Raw genomic sequence first — 13,306 nt, forward strand, 5'->3', positions numbered from 1 at the left:
ACATGTGAAGGTACAGTGAGTAGGGGGGCCGTGCCACTGACATTCATAAACATACCTTCAGCTGATACCAATGCCAATATCAACATTGTCTGTCAATTGCATGATAATCATGCCCACAAGCTGTTCAAATAGATGTTTTTATTTTAAACATAAATGTGGAAATGAAAAATGAGTGATGGCCTATTAGTGCCACTGCCATGAATAAACATACCTGTTATCTTGTATACAATACTGAACTATTACAATAATGGACACATTCATGTATAATAGTCTAATCAACCAAACATTTCGCGGACCCCCTTGCAGTACCTCCGCGGACCCCCTGTTGAAGACCTCTGATCTATGGAATACATTCTTCAAATGTTGCTCTTTAAAAGTGAAATTGTCCCTTTCCAGGCATCCATTCCCGCGCGTCTTCAGTCGCTGCAGCAAACGTGACCTGGACAGCTACTTCCAGAAGGGAGGGGGCATGTGTCTCTTCAACATGCCCAACATGAAGGACCTGGTGGGGGGAAAGAAGTGCGGTAACGGCTTCGTGGAGGACGGAGAAGAGTGTGATTGTGGAGAACCTGATGTGAGCACATTTATTCATTGATAGTTGTCAGAAATACCCCAACCCCATAAAACTACCACGAGAAATCAAATGATTTCTAGTGACCATACTATGGGGTTTTTGTATGTTTTTGTCCATTTACTCCATACTGTGGTGTTTTAGGTCTTTTAACATTTTCTTCCACTCTCTTCAATTTTCTTTCCTTTCCATATGGTATGATGACATAGATACAGTTTTGAGGAACTTGTACTTAAGTATTTCCAGTTTATGAAACGTAACACTTCTACGCCCCTAACTTTCAGAGGGAAATATTGTACTTTTAGTTCCGAGTTTCTCGGTATGTCACATAGTGAATGTGACGACAAGACTCCAGAAAGCTGCACACAGCCGCTGCGCCCGACTGTTGTTTGGCAGCAAATAGTTCCAACACTTAACTCCCTCTGAACAAGATATCCATCTGCTCTTCTCCTTTAATCTGTTACCCCATTGAGAGTGACTTTACTTCACTCATGTCAGCTCTAAAGTGTAAATAAATACATAAGAGGTATTATTTCCAAGGTCAAGACCTTGGAAATAGTAGATCAATGAAATAGTTTTCAAACTCCATTTGCTGATGAAGACTGAGATATGGTTGAAAGCTCTGTAAAAAACTAGTATGTGGACCTTGATTTAAGATTATCGTGTTAGACAAGTACAGTCAAAACATGTTTTTAAAGGTGAAGCTTCCTCTGTAGACTCTCAGCATGATGGGAACTGTGCCAAAACCTGGACCATGTTTATCCCAAATAGAAATAAGAAAAAGGACAAAAGAAGAGTTTCAAAGTTCATGAAATAAGAACTTCTCTTATATAATATACAGTATGTTAAGTATAACATTAAGTGAAAAATGATGTGTTTATTTTCTGTTCATTTTCAAAAGTCACTGTCACAAACAGCTGAAAAAGCAGCTGTTTTTACTCTTTCACCTCAGGTTATACGTAATGTATAGCAGTGCCGTTGCGGCCTCATCAATAATGTGCTCTGCGTTGCCTTTGTACAACACAGCTGAAAAATTACTTAAAGTTTCCTCAAATCCAGATGGAGTGTTTGCACTCAATACGCCCAGAGGTTAAGTAAACCCTCCTTTGGTTCAAACAGCAGAGCAAATTGAAAACAGAAAAACCAAATTGTTCGCTGACAACAGCAGCGTCGCTGACGGGTCTGTTTGTTATGACTCCCACTCAGAGCAGAGCTGACAGTCGAGCTCAGGCGTCTGACAAGCCACCTGTTCACCTGTTCTTAGCATTGCAAATGAGACGAGCTACACAACCTAGCTTAATGGTCTCACCTTGTGATTTCCAAATGTATGATACACATGACATACATATTGGTGTGGAGATCCAGACTGTACACTAGACCCAATCCTCTTTCTCTGTTTTTCTTTTTAGAAAGGATGTCAGAATCCACTCATGAACACTCATGCAACTCACCTTTCAAAACTAAATCTTTTTCAACAACCATTATATTAAATTAAAGCTAGGAAGGCAAATTATTTTATTTTGAAAATGTCAGCGTTGTCAGGAAAGTGGGTTTGTGGAAAGTCACAGAGACATTTCAAACTTCACACTACACAAAAGTCAGTGCTTTTTCTTGTTGTGTTCACCCATTATCCCCTCTCTGGTCCCTCCTGCTGGCATGCTTTTTTTCTCTAAACTCCCACATTTTTTTTGAGTGGCTTGGCAGAGGGCGCCATGGCAACAGTAGATGGTTTCTTTATGGATGTGGTATAAGACAAGAGCAGCAGCAAAATGCTGATTTTTTTTTTCTTTCCAACATCTGCTGAAAGTGAGACTTGTCATTCACAGTTGTCCAATGTCTGGAACTGCGAGCCAGAAGTGTCAGATGATGCTGGTGCTGCAGGGCATCTAAAAAGAATATGTTTATTAGCATGTTTATGACCCTTTATTAATGACTTACTACATTTATAACTGCTGACTTAATGTTTATGACCCTTTATTAATGACTTACTACATATATAACTGCTGACTTAATGTTTATGACCCTTTATTAATGACTTACTACATTTATAACTGCTGACTTAATGTTTATGACCCTTTATTAATGACTTACTACATACATAACTGCTGACTTAATGTTTATGACCCTTTATTAATGACTTACTACATATATAACTGCTGACTTAATGTTTATGACCCTTTATTAATGACTTACTACATTTATAACTGCTGACTTAATGTTTATGACCCTTTATTAATGACTTACTACATATATAACTGCTGACTTAATGTTTATGACCCTTTATTAATGACTTACTACATATATAACAGCTGTCTTAATGTTTATGACCCTTTATTAATGACTTACTACATATATAACTGCTGTCTTAATGTTTATGACCCTTTATTAATGACTTACTACATATATAACTGCTGACTTAATGTTTATGACCCTTTATTAATGACTTACTACATATATAACTGCTGTCTTAATGTTTATGACCCTTTATTAATGACTTACTACATATATAACTGCTGACTTAATGTTTATGACCCTTTATTAATGACTTACTACATATATAACTGCTGACTTAATGTTTATGACCCTTTATTAATGACTTACTACATACATAACTGCTGATTTAATGTTTATGACCCTTTATTAATGACTTACTACATACATAACTGCTGACTTAATGTTTATGACCCTTTATTAATGACTTACTACATACATAACTGCTGACTTAATGTTTATGACCCTTTATTAATGACTTACTACATACATAACTGCTGATTTAATGTTTATGACCCTTTATTAATGACTTACTACATACATAACTGCTGACTTAATGTTTATGACCCTTTATTAATGACTTACTACATACATAACTGCTGACTTAATGTTTATGACCCTTTATTAATGACTTACTACATACATAACTGCTGACTTAATGTTTATGACCCTTTATTAATGACTTACTACATATATAACTGCTGACTTAATGTTTATGACCCTTTATTAATGACTTACTACATATATAACTGCTGTCTTAATGTTTATGACCCTTTACTAATGACTTACTACATATATAACTGCTGACTTAATGTTTATGACCCTTTATTAATGACTTACTACATATATAACTGCTGACTTAATGTTTATGACCCTTTATTAATGACTTACTACATATATAACTGCTGACTTAATGTTTATGACCCTTTATTAATGACTTACTACATATATAACTGCTGTCTTAATGTTTATGACCCTTTATTAATGACTTACTACATTTATAACTGCTGACTTAATGTTTATGACCCTTTATTAATGACTTACTACATTTATAACTGCTGACTTAATGTTTATGACCCTTTATTAATGACTTACTACATATATAACTGCTGTCTTAATGTTTATGACCCTTTATTAATGACTTACTACATACATAACTGCTGACTTAATGTTTATGACCCTTTATTAATGACTTACTACATTTATAACTGCTGTCTTAATGTTTATGACCCTTTATTAATGACTTACTACATACATAACTGCTGTCTTAATGTTTATGACCCTTTATTAATCACTACATACATAACTGCTGTCTTAATGTTTATGACCCTTTATTAATCACTACATACATAACTGCTGTCTTAATGTTTATGATCCTTTATTAATCACTTACTACATTTATAACTGCTGTCTTAATGTTTATGACCCTTTATTAATGACTTACTACATACATAACTGCTGTCTTAATGTTTATGACCCTTTATTAATGACTTACTACATATATAACTGCTGTCTTAATGTTTATGACCCTTTATTAATCACTACATACATAACTGCTGTCTTAATGTTTATGATCCTTTATTAATCACTTACTACATTTATATCCGACAACTTGTATTATTACCTGAGCAGAGAGTGAAGTTGCTCTCCATCTGTGTGTGTTGTTATCAGAGCTTCTCTTTGCTTTGTTGACATAGCCTCGCTGGCTGCGCGTGCTTTTAGTGCATGTTAGTGCATGTTAGTGCATGTGAACTGGCTAGCTGACTGACTACTGCCCTATGTTGTTACCCTTCAGAAATGACTTGATATTCATCACCCTTCATTATTGATGACACCTTTCACAACTGCTATTACTTTCAAAATCTGTTTCTCAATGACTGTCCTAATGTCTGCTACACTTAATAATGACTAACTAATGTATAACCGTGAGCAAAATGTCTTGTATTAATGTCTTACTAAACTGCAGACTTGATGTTTGTTATCCTTAACTCATTACTTACTAACAGTAATAACTGCTGACTTAATGTTTATGACCCTTTATTAATGACTTACTACATTTATAACTGCTGACTTAATGTTTATGACCCTTTATTAATGACTTACTACATATATAACTGCTGACTTAATGTTTATGACCCTTTATTAATGACTTACTACATTTAAAACTGCTGTCTTAATGTTTATGACCCTTTATTAATGACTTACTACATATATAACTGCTGACTTAATGTTTATGACCCTTTATTAATGACTTACTACATATATAACTGCTGACTTAATGTTTATGACCCTTTATTAATGACTTACTACATACATAACTGCTGACTTAATGTTTATGACCCTTTATTAATGACTTACTACATTTATAACTGCTGTCTTAATGTTTATGACCCTTTATTAATGACTTACTACATACATAACTGCTGTCTTAATGTTTATGACCCTTTATTAATCACTACATACATAACTGCTGTCTTAATGTTTATGACCCTTTATTAATCACTACATACATAACTGCTGTCTTAATGTTTATGATCCTTTATTAATCACTACATACATAACTGCTGTCTTAATGTTTATGACCCTTTATTAATCACTACATATATAACTGCTGTCTTAATGTTTATGACCCTTTATTAATCACTACATACATAACTGCTGTCTTAATGTTTATGATCCTTTATTAATCACTTACTACATTTATAACTGCTGTCTTAATGTTTATGACCCTTTATTAATGACTTACTACATACATAACTGCTGTCTTAATGTTTATGACCCTTTATTAATGACTTACTACATATATAACTGCTCTCTTAATGTTTATGACCCTTTATTAATGACTTACTACATATATAACTGCTGTCTTAATGTTTATGACCCTTTATTAATGACTTACTACATACATAACTGCTGTCTTAATGTTTATGACCCTTTATTAATGACTTACTACATATATAACTGCTCTCTTAATGTTTATGACCCTTTATTAATGACTTACTACATATATAACTGCTGTCTTAATGTTTATGACCCTTTATTAATCACTACATACATAACTGCTGTCTTAATGTTTATGATCCTTTATTAATCACTTACTACATTTATATCCGACAACTTGTATTATTACCTGAGCAGAGAGTGAAGTTGCTCTCCATCTGTGTGTGTTGTTATCAGAGCTTCTCTTTGCTTTGTTGACATAGCCTCGCTGGCTGCGCGTGCTTTTAGTGCATGTTAGTGCATGTTAGTGCATGTGAACTGGCTAGCTGACTGACTACTGCCCTATGTTGTTACCCTTCAGAAATTACTTGATATTCATCACCCTTCATTATTGATGACACCTTTCACAACTGCTATTACTTTCAAAATCTGTTTCTCAATGACTGTCCTAATGTCTGCTACACTTAATAATGACTAACTAATGTATAACCGTGAGCAAAATGTCTTGTATTAATGTCTTACTAAACTGCAGACTTGATGTTTGTTATCCTTAACTCATTACTTACTAACAGTAATAACTGCTGACTTGATGTTTATTGTACTTAATTAATGTCTTATTAGCATTCAGAACTTTTTTATTAGCTCTTACTGAAGATTTACTAAGAAGTATAACTGCTAGCCAGATGGTTTATTACCCTGCATAATGACTAACATCTAAAACATAACCTTTTTCACAACCCAAACACTCTTCTTATAATTGGTCTACAACTGATATAGGAAAATGATCAAATACTTTAAAACCATTACACACAACCTATAAACCTTTGGCAAAGAGTGCCATATTAGTGGTACAGTGGTACTGTTTGATGTGTGATGTTGAAGAGGAGGTGAAGTAAGGTGGACTGGGATTGGGTGTGAGTGTGTGTAGCTTTAGGGAATTCTGCGTTTGATCTGTTTTGACTTACTTGTGGTAACGTGTGTGTGTGTGTGTGTGTGTGTGTGTGTGTGACAGGAATGCACCAATGATTGCTGCAATGCCAATAATTGCACCTTGAAGGAGGAGGCTCAGTGCGCCCATGGAGTGTGCTGCGAGGGCTGCAAAGTAAGAAACACACACACACACGGCATCTCAGTATCATTAGTTCACTGTCAGTCAGCATGTCAGTGTGTTGACATACTGTACCCACAGCTTGTGTCAGCTCCCATCACAGCAGGGCTCACACCTACACTTTTCGTCTGTGCTCTCATGTCACTGTACCAATGCAAATCCTGACATCCCATTGTACTACCAAATCCTGCTGAGCTTTAACCTGACAGAGGAGTCAAAATGCTGAAGATGGAATTAACTTCTGCGCTGTCTGCAGAAGAGGAGCTGCTCTTCCTCTCAGTCTGCATTGTAATATTGTTTATCAATACACACATTTTTTCCTCTTCTTGTACAGGCTGTTTATGGAATATATTCATATTTTTATACTATTCCATACTATTATATTCTAGCATATTTATATATCTTTATATATCTTATATATCTATATATATCTATATCTAGCTTCTATTTCATTTTTATCTTACATAACATATTAATACTTTTAATGTTTTATTCCATTTATTTTACTCAACTTCTTAATGCCTGTTTTGATTCCTAGAAAAATTCCCCTTAAAGCTGCACTCGTGAATGTTCTTCTCTACACACATAAAATGACTATGAGTAATGTGAAAGGTGTCGGTCAGAGTGAAACTCTAAGGAGATTTTTAGCTGAACTGTTTTGGTTTTCCGACCCACAAACTGCTCTCAGGCAGCTGTTTTCTGATAAAGCCACTGTACTCTATCTGCTCAGCAGCAAACAGCAGACACAGTTAGAGACCAGCCGGTGAACATAGTGGAGCGTTCAGCAGCTAAAAAGACAGATATTTTACTCAGGAATTGATGGAGACCAAACCAGAGAGAAAAGAGAGAAAATATTGGACTTTTATCAATCAGGTGGACACAAATCCTCATGAATTCTAAAGTTGCTTTGTGTCTGCTGGATGTGGGATCAGTCAATTATGTCAGATGTTGTGTTGTCAGTCTGATTTGCGACCATCAAGTGGTCAAGAGATCTATCTTGCAGCTTTAAGTTGGTTTAAGTTTAGTAAAAGCATGTAGACTGTACAGTATAACAATATTATATATATTTCTTGCTCTGCATAAATGAGCGAATGGGCTCTTATTGACCCCTTTCCTCCCATTCCCTCTGCATTAGTGTAGAACAGACTTTGTATCTTCATTTTATTTTGTATAAAGATTCCAGCTAGTAATCCTGTCCTGGATAATGACCAGTATGGTCCAGTATGCATCTTCCCTGTGAGATTCGCCACATCGTACGCGATCTTCACACGGTATTTCGGACGTCTTGTGCCCTCCCCTCTCACTGCTTGTTCCCTGTCTCTGCCAGTTGAAGCAGGCGGGTACCATGTGCCGGGGGCCAGCAGGGGCGTGTGACCTGCCAGAGTACTGCACCGGGGCCTCACCTTACTGTCCCGCCAACGTCTACCTGCTGGACGGCTCCTCCTGTCAGTACGGAGTGGCCTACTGCTACAACGGCATGTGCCTCACCCACGAACAGCAGTGCCTGCAGCTCTGGGGCTACGGTAAGGAGAAGCCCATTACCACGCAATGCAGCCCATACACGCAACCCATTCAGTCGATATTACAGAGAGATACACGCCCTCAGACCAGTGTTAAGCCTTTGTTTAGACAAAGGTTTGAAACAGTCAGTGCTTTCATCATTTCAATCAGTACTGGTGTAAAACTGCTTCAAACAACAGAAACCTATTTGGATGCAGTTGTGCTGGAGTGTTCGTCAGAGTTTCTTGATGCAGTGAACAACGTGAGTTTGTCATCAAAGCTAGACGGATTTGTTCTTTTTCCCTCTCTGAAGCGTGACAGTTTGTGCAGCAGCAAAATAGATAAAAGCACATTGACTTGTGCATCATCACACTTAACTGTTCTGCTTCATTATTATTATTATTTTCACAAAGAATAAAAACAAGGCCTTTTATTGGGAGAGTTACATTACAGTGCTACTGCTAGGAGAAAGAAATGAGAACAGTGTTGTAATATTAAGTGAATGTCATAACTTTGATAAAGGTGTAAGGTGACAGAGGATACGTTTAGTTATTCAATATTTTTTAAATTAATAATCAATAAATTAAATTACAAATTTTATTCTCAGAATATTCTTTTTTCAACTTTGTTTTAAGAGATCTCAGATTTCTCCCCCTGCTCTCAAATGGCTTCAGTCCTACCTCACAAACAGATCACACTTCATCTTCCTACAGAACCACTTCTCTGTCACCTCCAGGCTCACAACCTTGTCATGATCCGTGACACCACCCTCTCCCTCGAGTCCCATATCCGCCAAATCGTCGAATCCTCCTTCTGTCACCTTCGCAATATTGCTAAGAACTGCCCTCTCTCACACAGCCTGTGACACTCATACACTGATCCACACCTTCATTTCCTCCCGTCTCTACTAATGCACTCACGAATCCTTCACATCCAGGGGGCTGATGGGATATGTTGTGTTTCCAGGAGCCCGACCGGCCCATGATGCCTGCTTTGAAGATGTCAATGCAGCGGGGAACGCCTTTGGGAACTGTGGGAAAGATGAGCACGGCAACTACATGAAGTGTGAGAAAAGGTAAGAGATGCTGCCGGTGATACTGACACATCAAAACACTCCATCTGTGCCAGGAACAGGGAAACATTTTAAAATTGACAAAAAATATAAACAACTGACATTTTGAGGTGTCACGTCACTTTTTTATTATACTTTTAGAATTTTTAACATTTCATCGATATGATTTTTTTTAGCATAAATGGGTTTCTATCATAGACTGTATACAAGAAGGGGATGTAGTCATGGTGACGTCACCCACTGGTTTATGGACTGCCGTTTTAAAGCCTCGAGTTCGGCGATTTCGTCGTCGTCATCTTGGAATTCGGCAATCGCCATGTTGGTTTTTTTCGCAACCGATGAACGGAAGTTACCATATTTTGGAGGAGTGACATAGTGACGCCGGATGAGGCTGTGGTAGGAGGTTGCTGCCTGGTTTCTACAGACATGAGTCAACACACTTATGTATTGATCAATTGTGTAATGTAAAAAGAGGTTCCTACTAATGAACCCACAGGGAATATCTACAGTACAGAGCAGGAACTGGACAGTTTCCCTCAGCTCTGCAGAGCATTGAGCCTCTTTTAGCTGAATGTTTGGTTCAGTCTTTTAGCTTTCATTTGTTTTAGTGAAAAAGCTGGAAAATCCACTGTACTGCACCTGCTCAACAGCAAACAGACACAGTTAGAGACCAGCTGGTGAACATAGTGGAGCATTTAGCAGAATGCAGTGTTATTGTTCTCAGGAGTGGGAGCAGACTAAATCAGAGCTAAAAGGAGAGAGAATATTATATTTGCATTCATCAGGTGGACACAAATACAACTCCAAATGAATGATAGTGTTGTTCTGTGTCTTCTGGATGTTTAAATAAGCAACTGTTTGATAACACATTTGCCCTAATGACTTTATAAGGCCATACTCATTCTTCCGCTGGAGACCTATGCCGTATTGCTGGAGGAACGGAAGGCAGAGTGGAACCACAACCAAGACAGATTCTCAGACCCTGCTGCAGTAAAATGAGAAGTTTTCTAAAGGGACTCTGGTGCTTGATAACACTAGAAACACAGAAATCAATACGAACTTAAAGCTTAACGTAGTAGCTTGAAATGACAACAAAATGTGAACATTTACTTATTTACAAGTCTCTGCTGCCGTTAGAAAGCACACTTTAGCTGAACTGAGTGTTTCATCATTCATGCAACATACACACACACACACACACACACACACACACAGAGTCAGGCCCTCTGTTCTCTGTGAACACATGGCCTCTGAGTTTCCATGGCACTGCGCCAGAGATAATTACGGAGCCAAATTAGTGAGTTAGCTATGTAAATGAGGCTGTGGATTAAAGTGGTTGATGGCTGTAACGTACGATCCACCAATGCCCACATCCATTATGAAGTCCCACAGGAGTCATTAGGGTGTTTTCTGGTGATGTTAAGATGTGAATAATCTACACAAAGCTGCTATCTGCCCGTCATTCTGTAATCTTAATAAATCCTTTTCATTTATTTTCCTCGTGATAGGCTGTGTGTGTGTGTCTGTTACTTGAATCACCATTTTAATAAGAAAGATGCAGCTTTTTTTTCCCTTTAAAAGTTTTGTTGAGGCGCCTACTGTATCCAAAAGACTCGCACTTCCTGTTTAAGGAGGAATCTATGGGTTTACATTGTCAATAAAATATAGATAATCAGCTCTAAAATGTTCAATATGTCTTTTTTGAATGCATTGTATTTATTACACCATAAAGGGGAAAGACAATTGGAAAAATATTTGTTTTAGAATTTACATTCTAATCAAAATGATCCTATGCTGTAGTACAACAGAAAATAGATAGATAGATTCAATAATGAACCAGGCATCCATGCAAATGGATCAAGTTTCGTCTGGTCATTCACAACACAGATTCACTGGCTGAAGTCAAACTCTGCCTGATACTCATTGTTATCAGTCTATCTCCACTCACATGTGACTGTGTGAATGAACATGGAGCTCCAATGACTGACCATAAAAAGTAACTGTTTCTTTGTCTGTGGCTGTATCTCCCCCCAGTGATGCAAAGTGTGGTAAGATCCAGTGCCACAGTGCTGCCAAGAAGCCCAAAGGCACCAACGCCGTGTCCATCGACACCACCATCAAGACGGGGGGCATTGAGGTGAAGTGCCGCGGCACCTATGTCTACAGCACCCAGGACGGCCAGGGGGACCTGCCCGACCCTGGGCTCGTCATGACCGGCACCAAATGTGGAGAGGGCAAGGTTGGTTCAGTCAATGAAGCGATTTAGTCCATATACAGTATATGTTTTTTTACATATGAACAGTGGTGTGACGTATACCCGTTGTTCTGAGTGAATGAGTAGGGTTTTCCCTCGCCACAGCATGGAATGACCATAAGATTAACAGTTTTTCTTTATCTGTACCAACACTTACTTGAGTACATGATCACCTGCCTGGTGTGTTGAACTGGCCTGCGACTGAAGAGGGTGATGGAAGAAAGCAACTGGCAGCACAACACATCTTAGTCACAAAGGAGTCACAGCTGTATTCTCAAGCCAACAAAAAGAAATACCAGAGCGGTGTTTCTGCTCCGCTATCTACACCACCTCTTCTCCAGACGAATCTTTTGGATCTCCTCTCAAGTTTGTTGGCTTACTCCTTTCTCCTGTGGTCCTGTGTGCACAGGCTACCGTAGCTCAAAGGGGAGGGAAGTTAGAGTGATGGGATACAGTGTGTTTAGGTAAGGGTCCTCCATAGGAAGATGCATACTGTGTACTGTAGCTAAGGCTAACAGATCGATAATTCAATTTTGTGTGTCTTCCCATTTTCTTTTATTGCTAAAGAACAGTGAACCAAACATTTCTTGTTCACACTACGAGTGACAAAGCAACAGGCACTGGCTAAAGTTGAACTGGCTTTCACTGCCAACGTCTCTGTGAAGCATCAACCAATCATATTCACAGTCTCTGTTTCACCCATTCGGGTTCCCCTCCCTCTCCCCACAATTCCTCCTCACCGTTCCGTCTAAAACAGAAGGAAAAACTGAGGCCGTGGTTACACTTTGCACTTTTCAATGCTGCTTTTGTGATCGGATGTGCCCGATTGGAACTCAGCAAGTCCACATGAGAGTGTCCGACCTTGACACTTCAATGCGACCTGTCTGAACCGACCGAGTGTGACCAAGCCTTGTTCTTGATATTACAATTGGCGCCGCTGTCACAAAGACTACCGCATCAGTTTTCCTTAGTTGTTGGATGTGCTGGTAACTGGGGATAGCTACCGATGGCTACAGGGCCAAGACAAAAGCGCCGTCCTCTTCCTGTTTTGGTTGCACGATGGTTGAAGAACTCCCTTTGTGCTGTAAACTTAGCCTACATTTTCACGCGAGATGGGACCAGGAGGCAGACAGAACTGCATAGTGACAGCGAGGCTTATAGAGAACCAATCTCAACACAGATGGTGTTGTTATTCTATAGCCATTTTATGTGCAATCAGCATTCATTTGTTAATGCCACTTAAAAAATGTTGAAAGCTGAACCTGTGTGAATCCAACAGGATGTGAATGTGATCAGCCTATAGTAACTGTAGCATTATGGATTCAGATGTTGGCTTTATCGGATCAACTTTTGAAGCTCAACTCAAACCTGCTAGACAGTTATATGGCCCTCACACCATTCTCTGTGCCGGCTCTTCGACTTCACCTTCTCACTTTCTCCAAGTAGATGAACCTGTGCAGAAAAAACTTAATTTACTCCAAGTAGAGATAGTAGTCACATTCATGTGTTCCCTTTGCTATTAGTCACTAATATTCTCCTTCTGCATAAATGATACAGGTTTTATAACATCCCTCTTCATCAGTGGTGGGC

General features: G+C 38.3%; 1 protein-coding gene across 1 annotated transcript in view; it reads left to right on the forward strand.

Moving 5' to 3' along the window:
• adam19a (ADAM metallopeptidase domain 19a) overlaps positions 1 to 13,306 on the forward strand; it is a 178,166-nt gene that overhangs the window by 140,888 nt on the left and 23,972 nt on the right. The window contains exons 12-16 of the mRNA XM_079184476.1: positions 397 to 574; positions 6,795 to 6,884; positions 8,218 to 8,413; positions 9,357 to 9,465; positions 11,497 to 11,701. Coding sequence (XP_079040602.1) covers positions 397 to 574; positions 6,795 to 6,884; positions 8,218 to 8,413; positions 9,357 to 9,465; positions 11,497 to 11,701 — 778 coding nt within the window. The remainder of the gene's footprint in view (positions 1 to 396; positions 575 to 6,794; positions 6,885 to 8,217; positions 8,414 to 9,356; positions 9,466 to 11,496; positions 11,702 to 13,306) is intronic.

This window comes from Pholis gunnellus, assembly GCF_910591455.1.
Source record: "Pholis gunnellus genome assembly, chromosome: 23".
Classification (NCBI taxonomy): domain Eukaryota; kingdom Metazoa; phylum Chordata; class Actinopteri; order Perciformes; family Pholidae; genus Pholis; species Pholis gunnellus.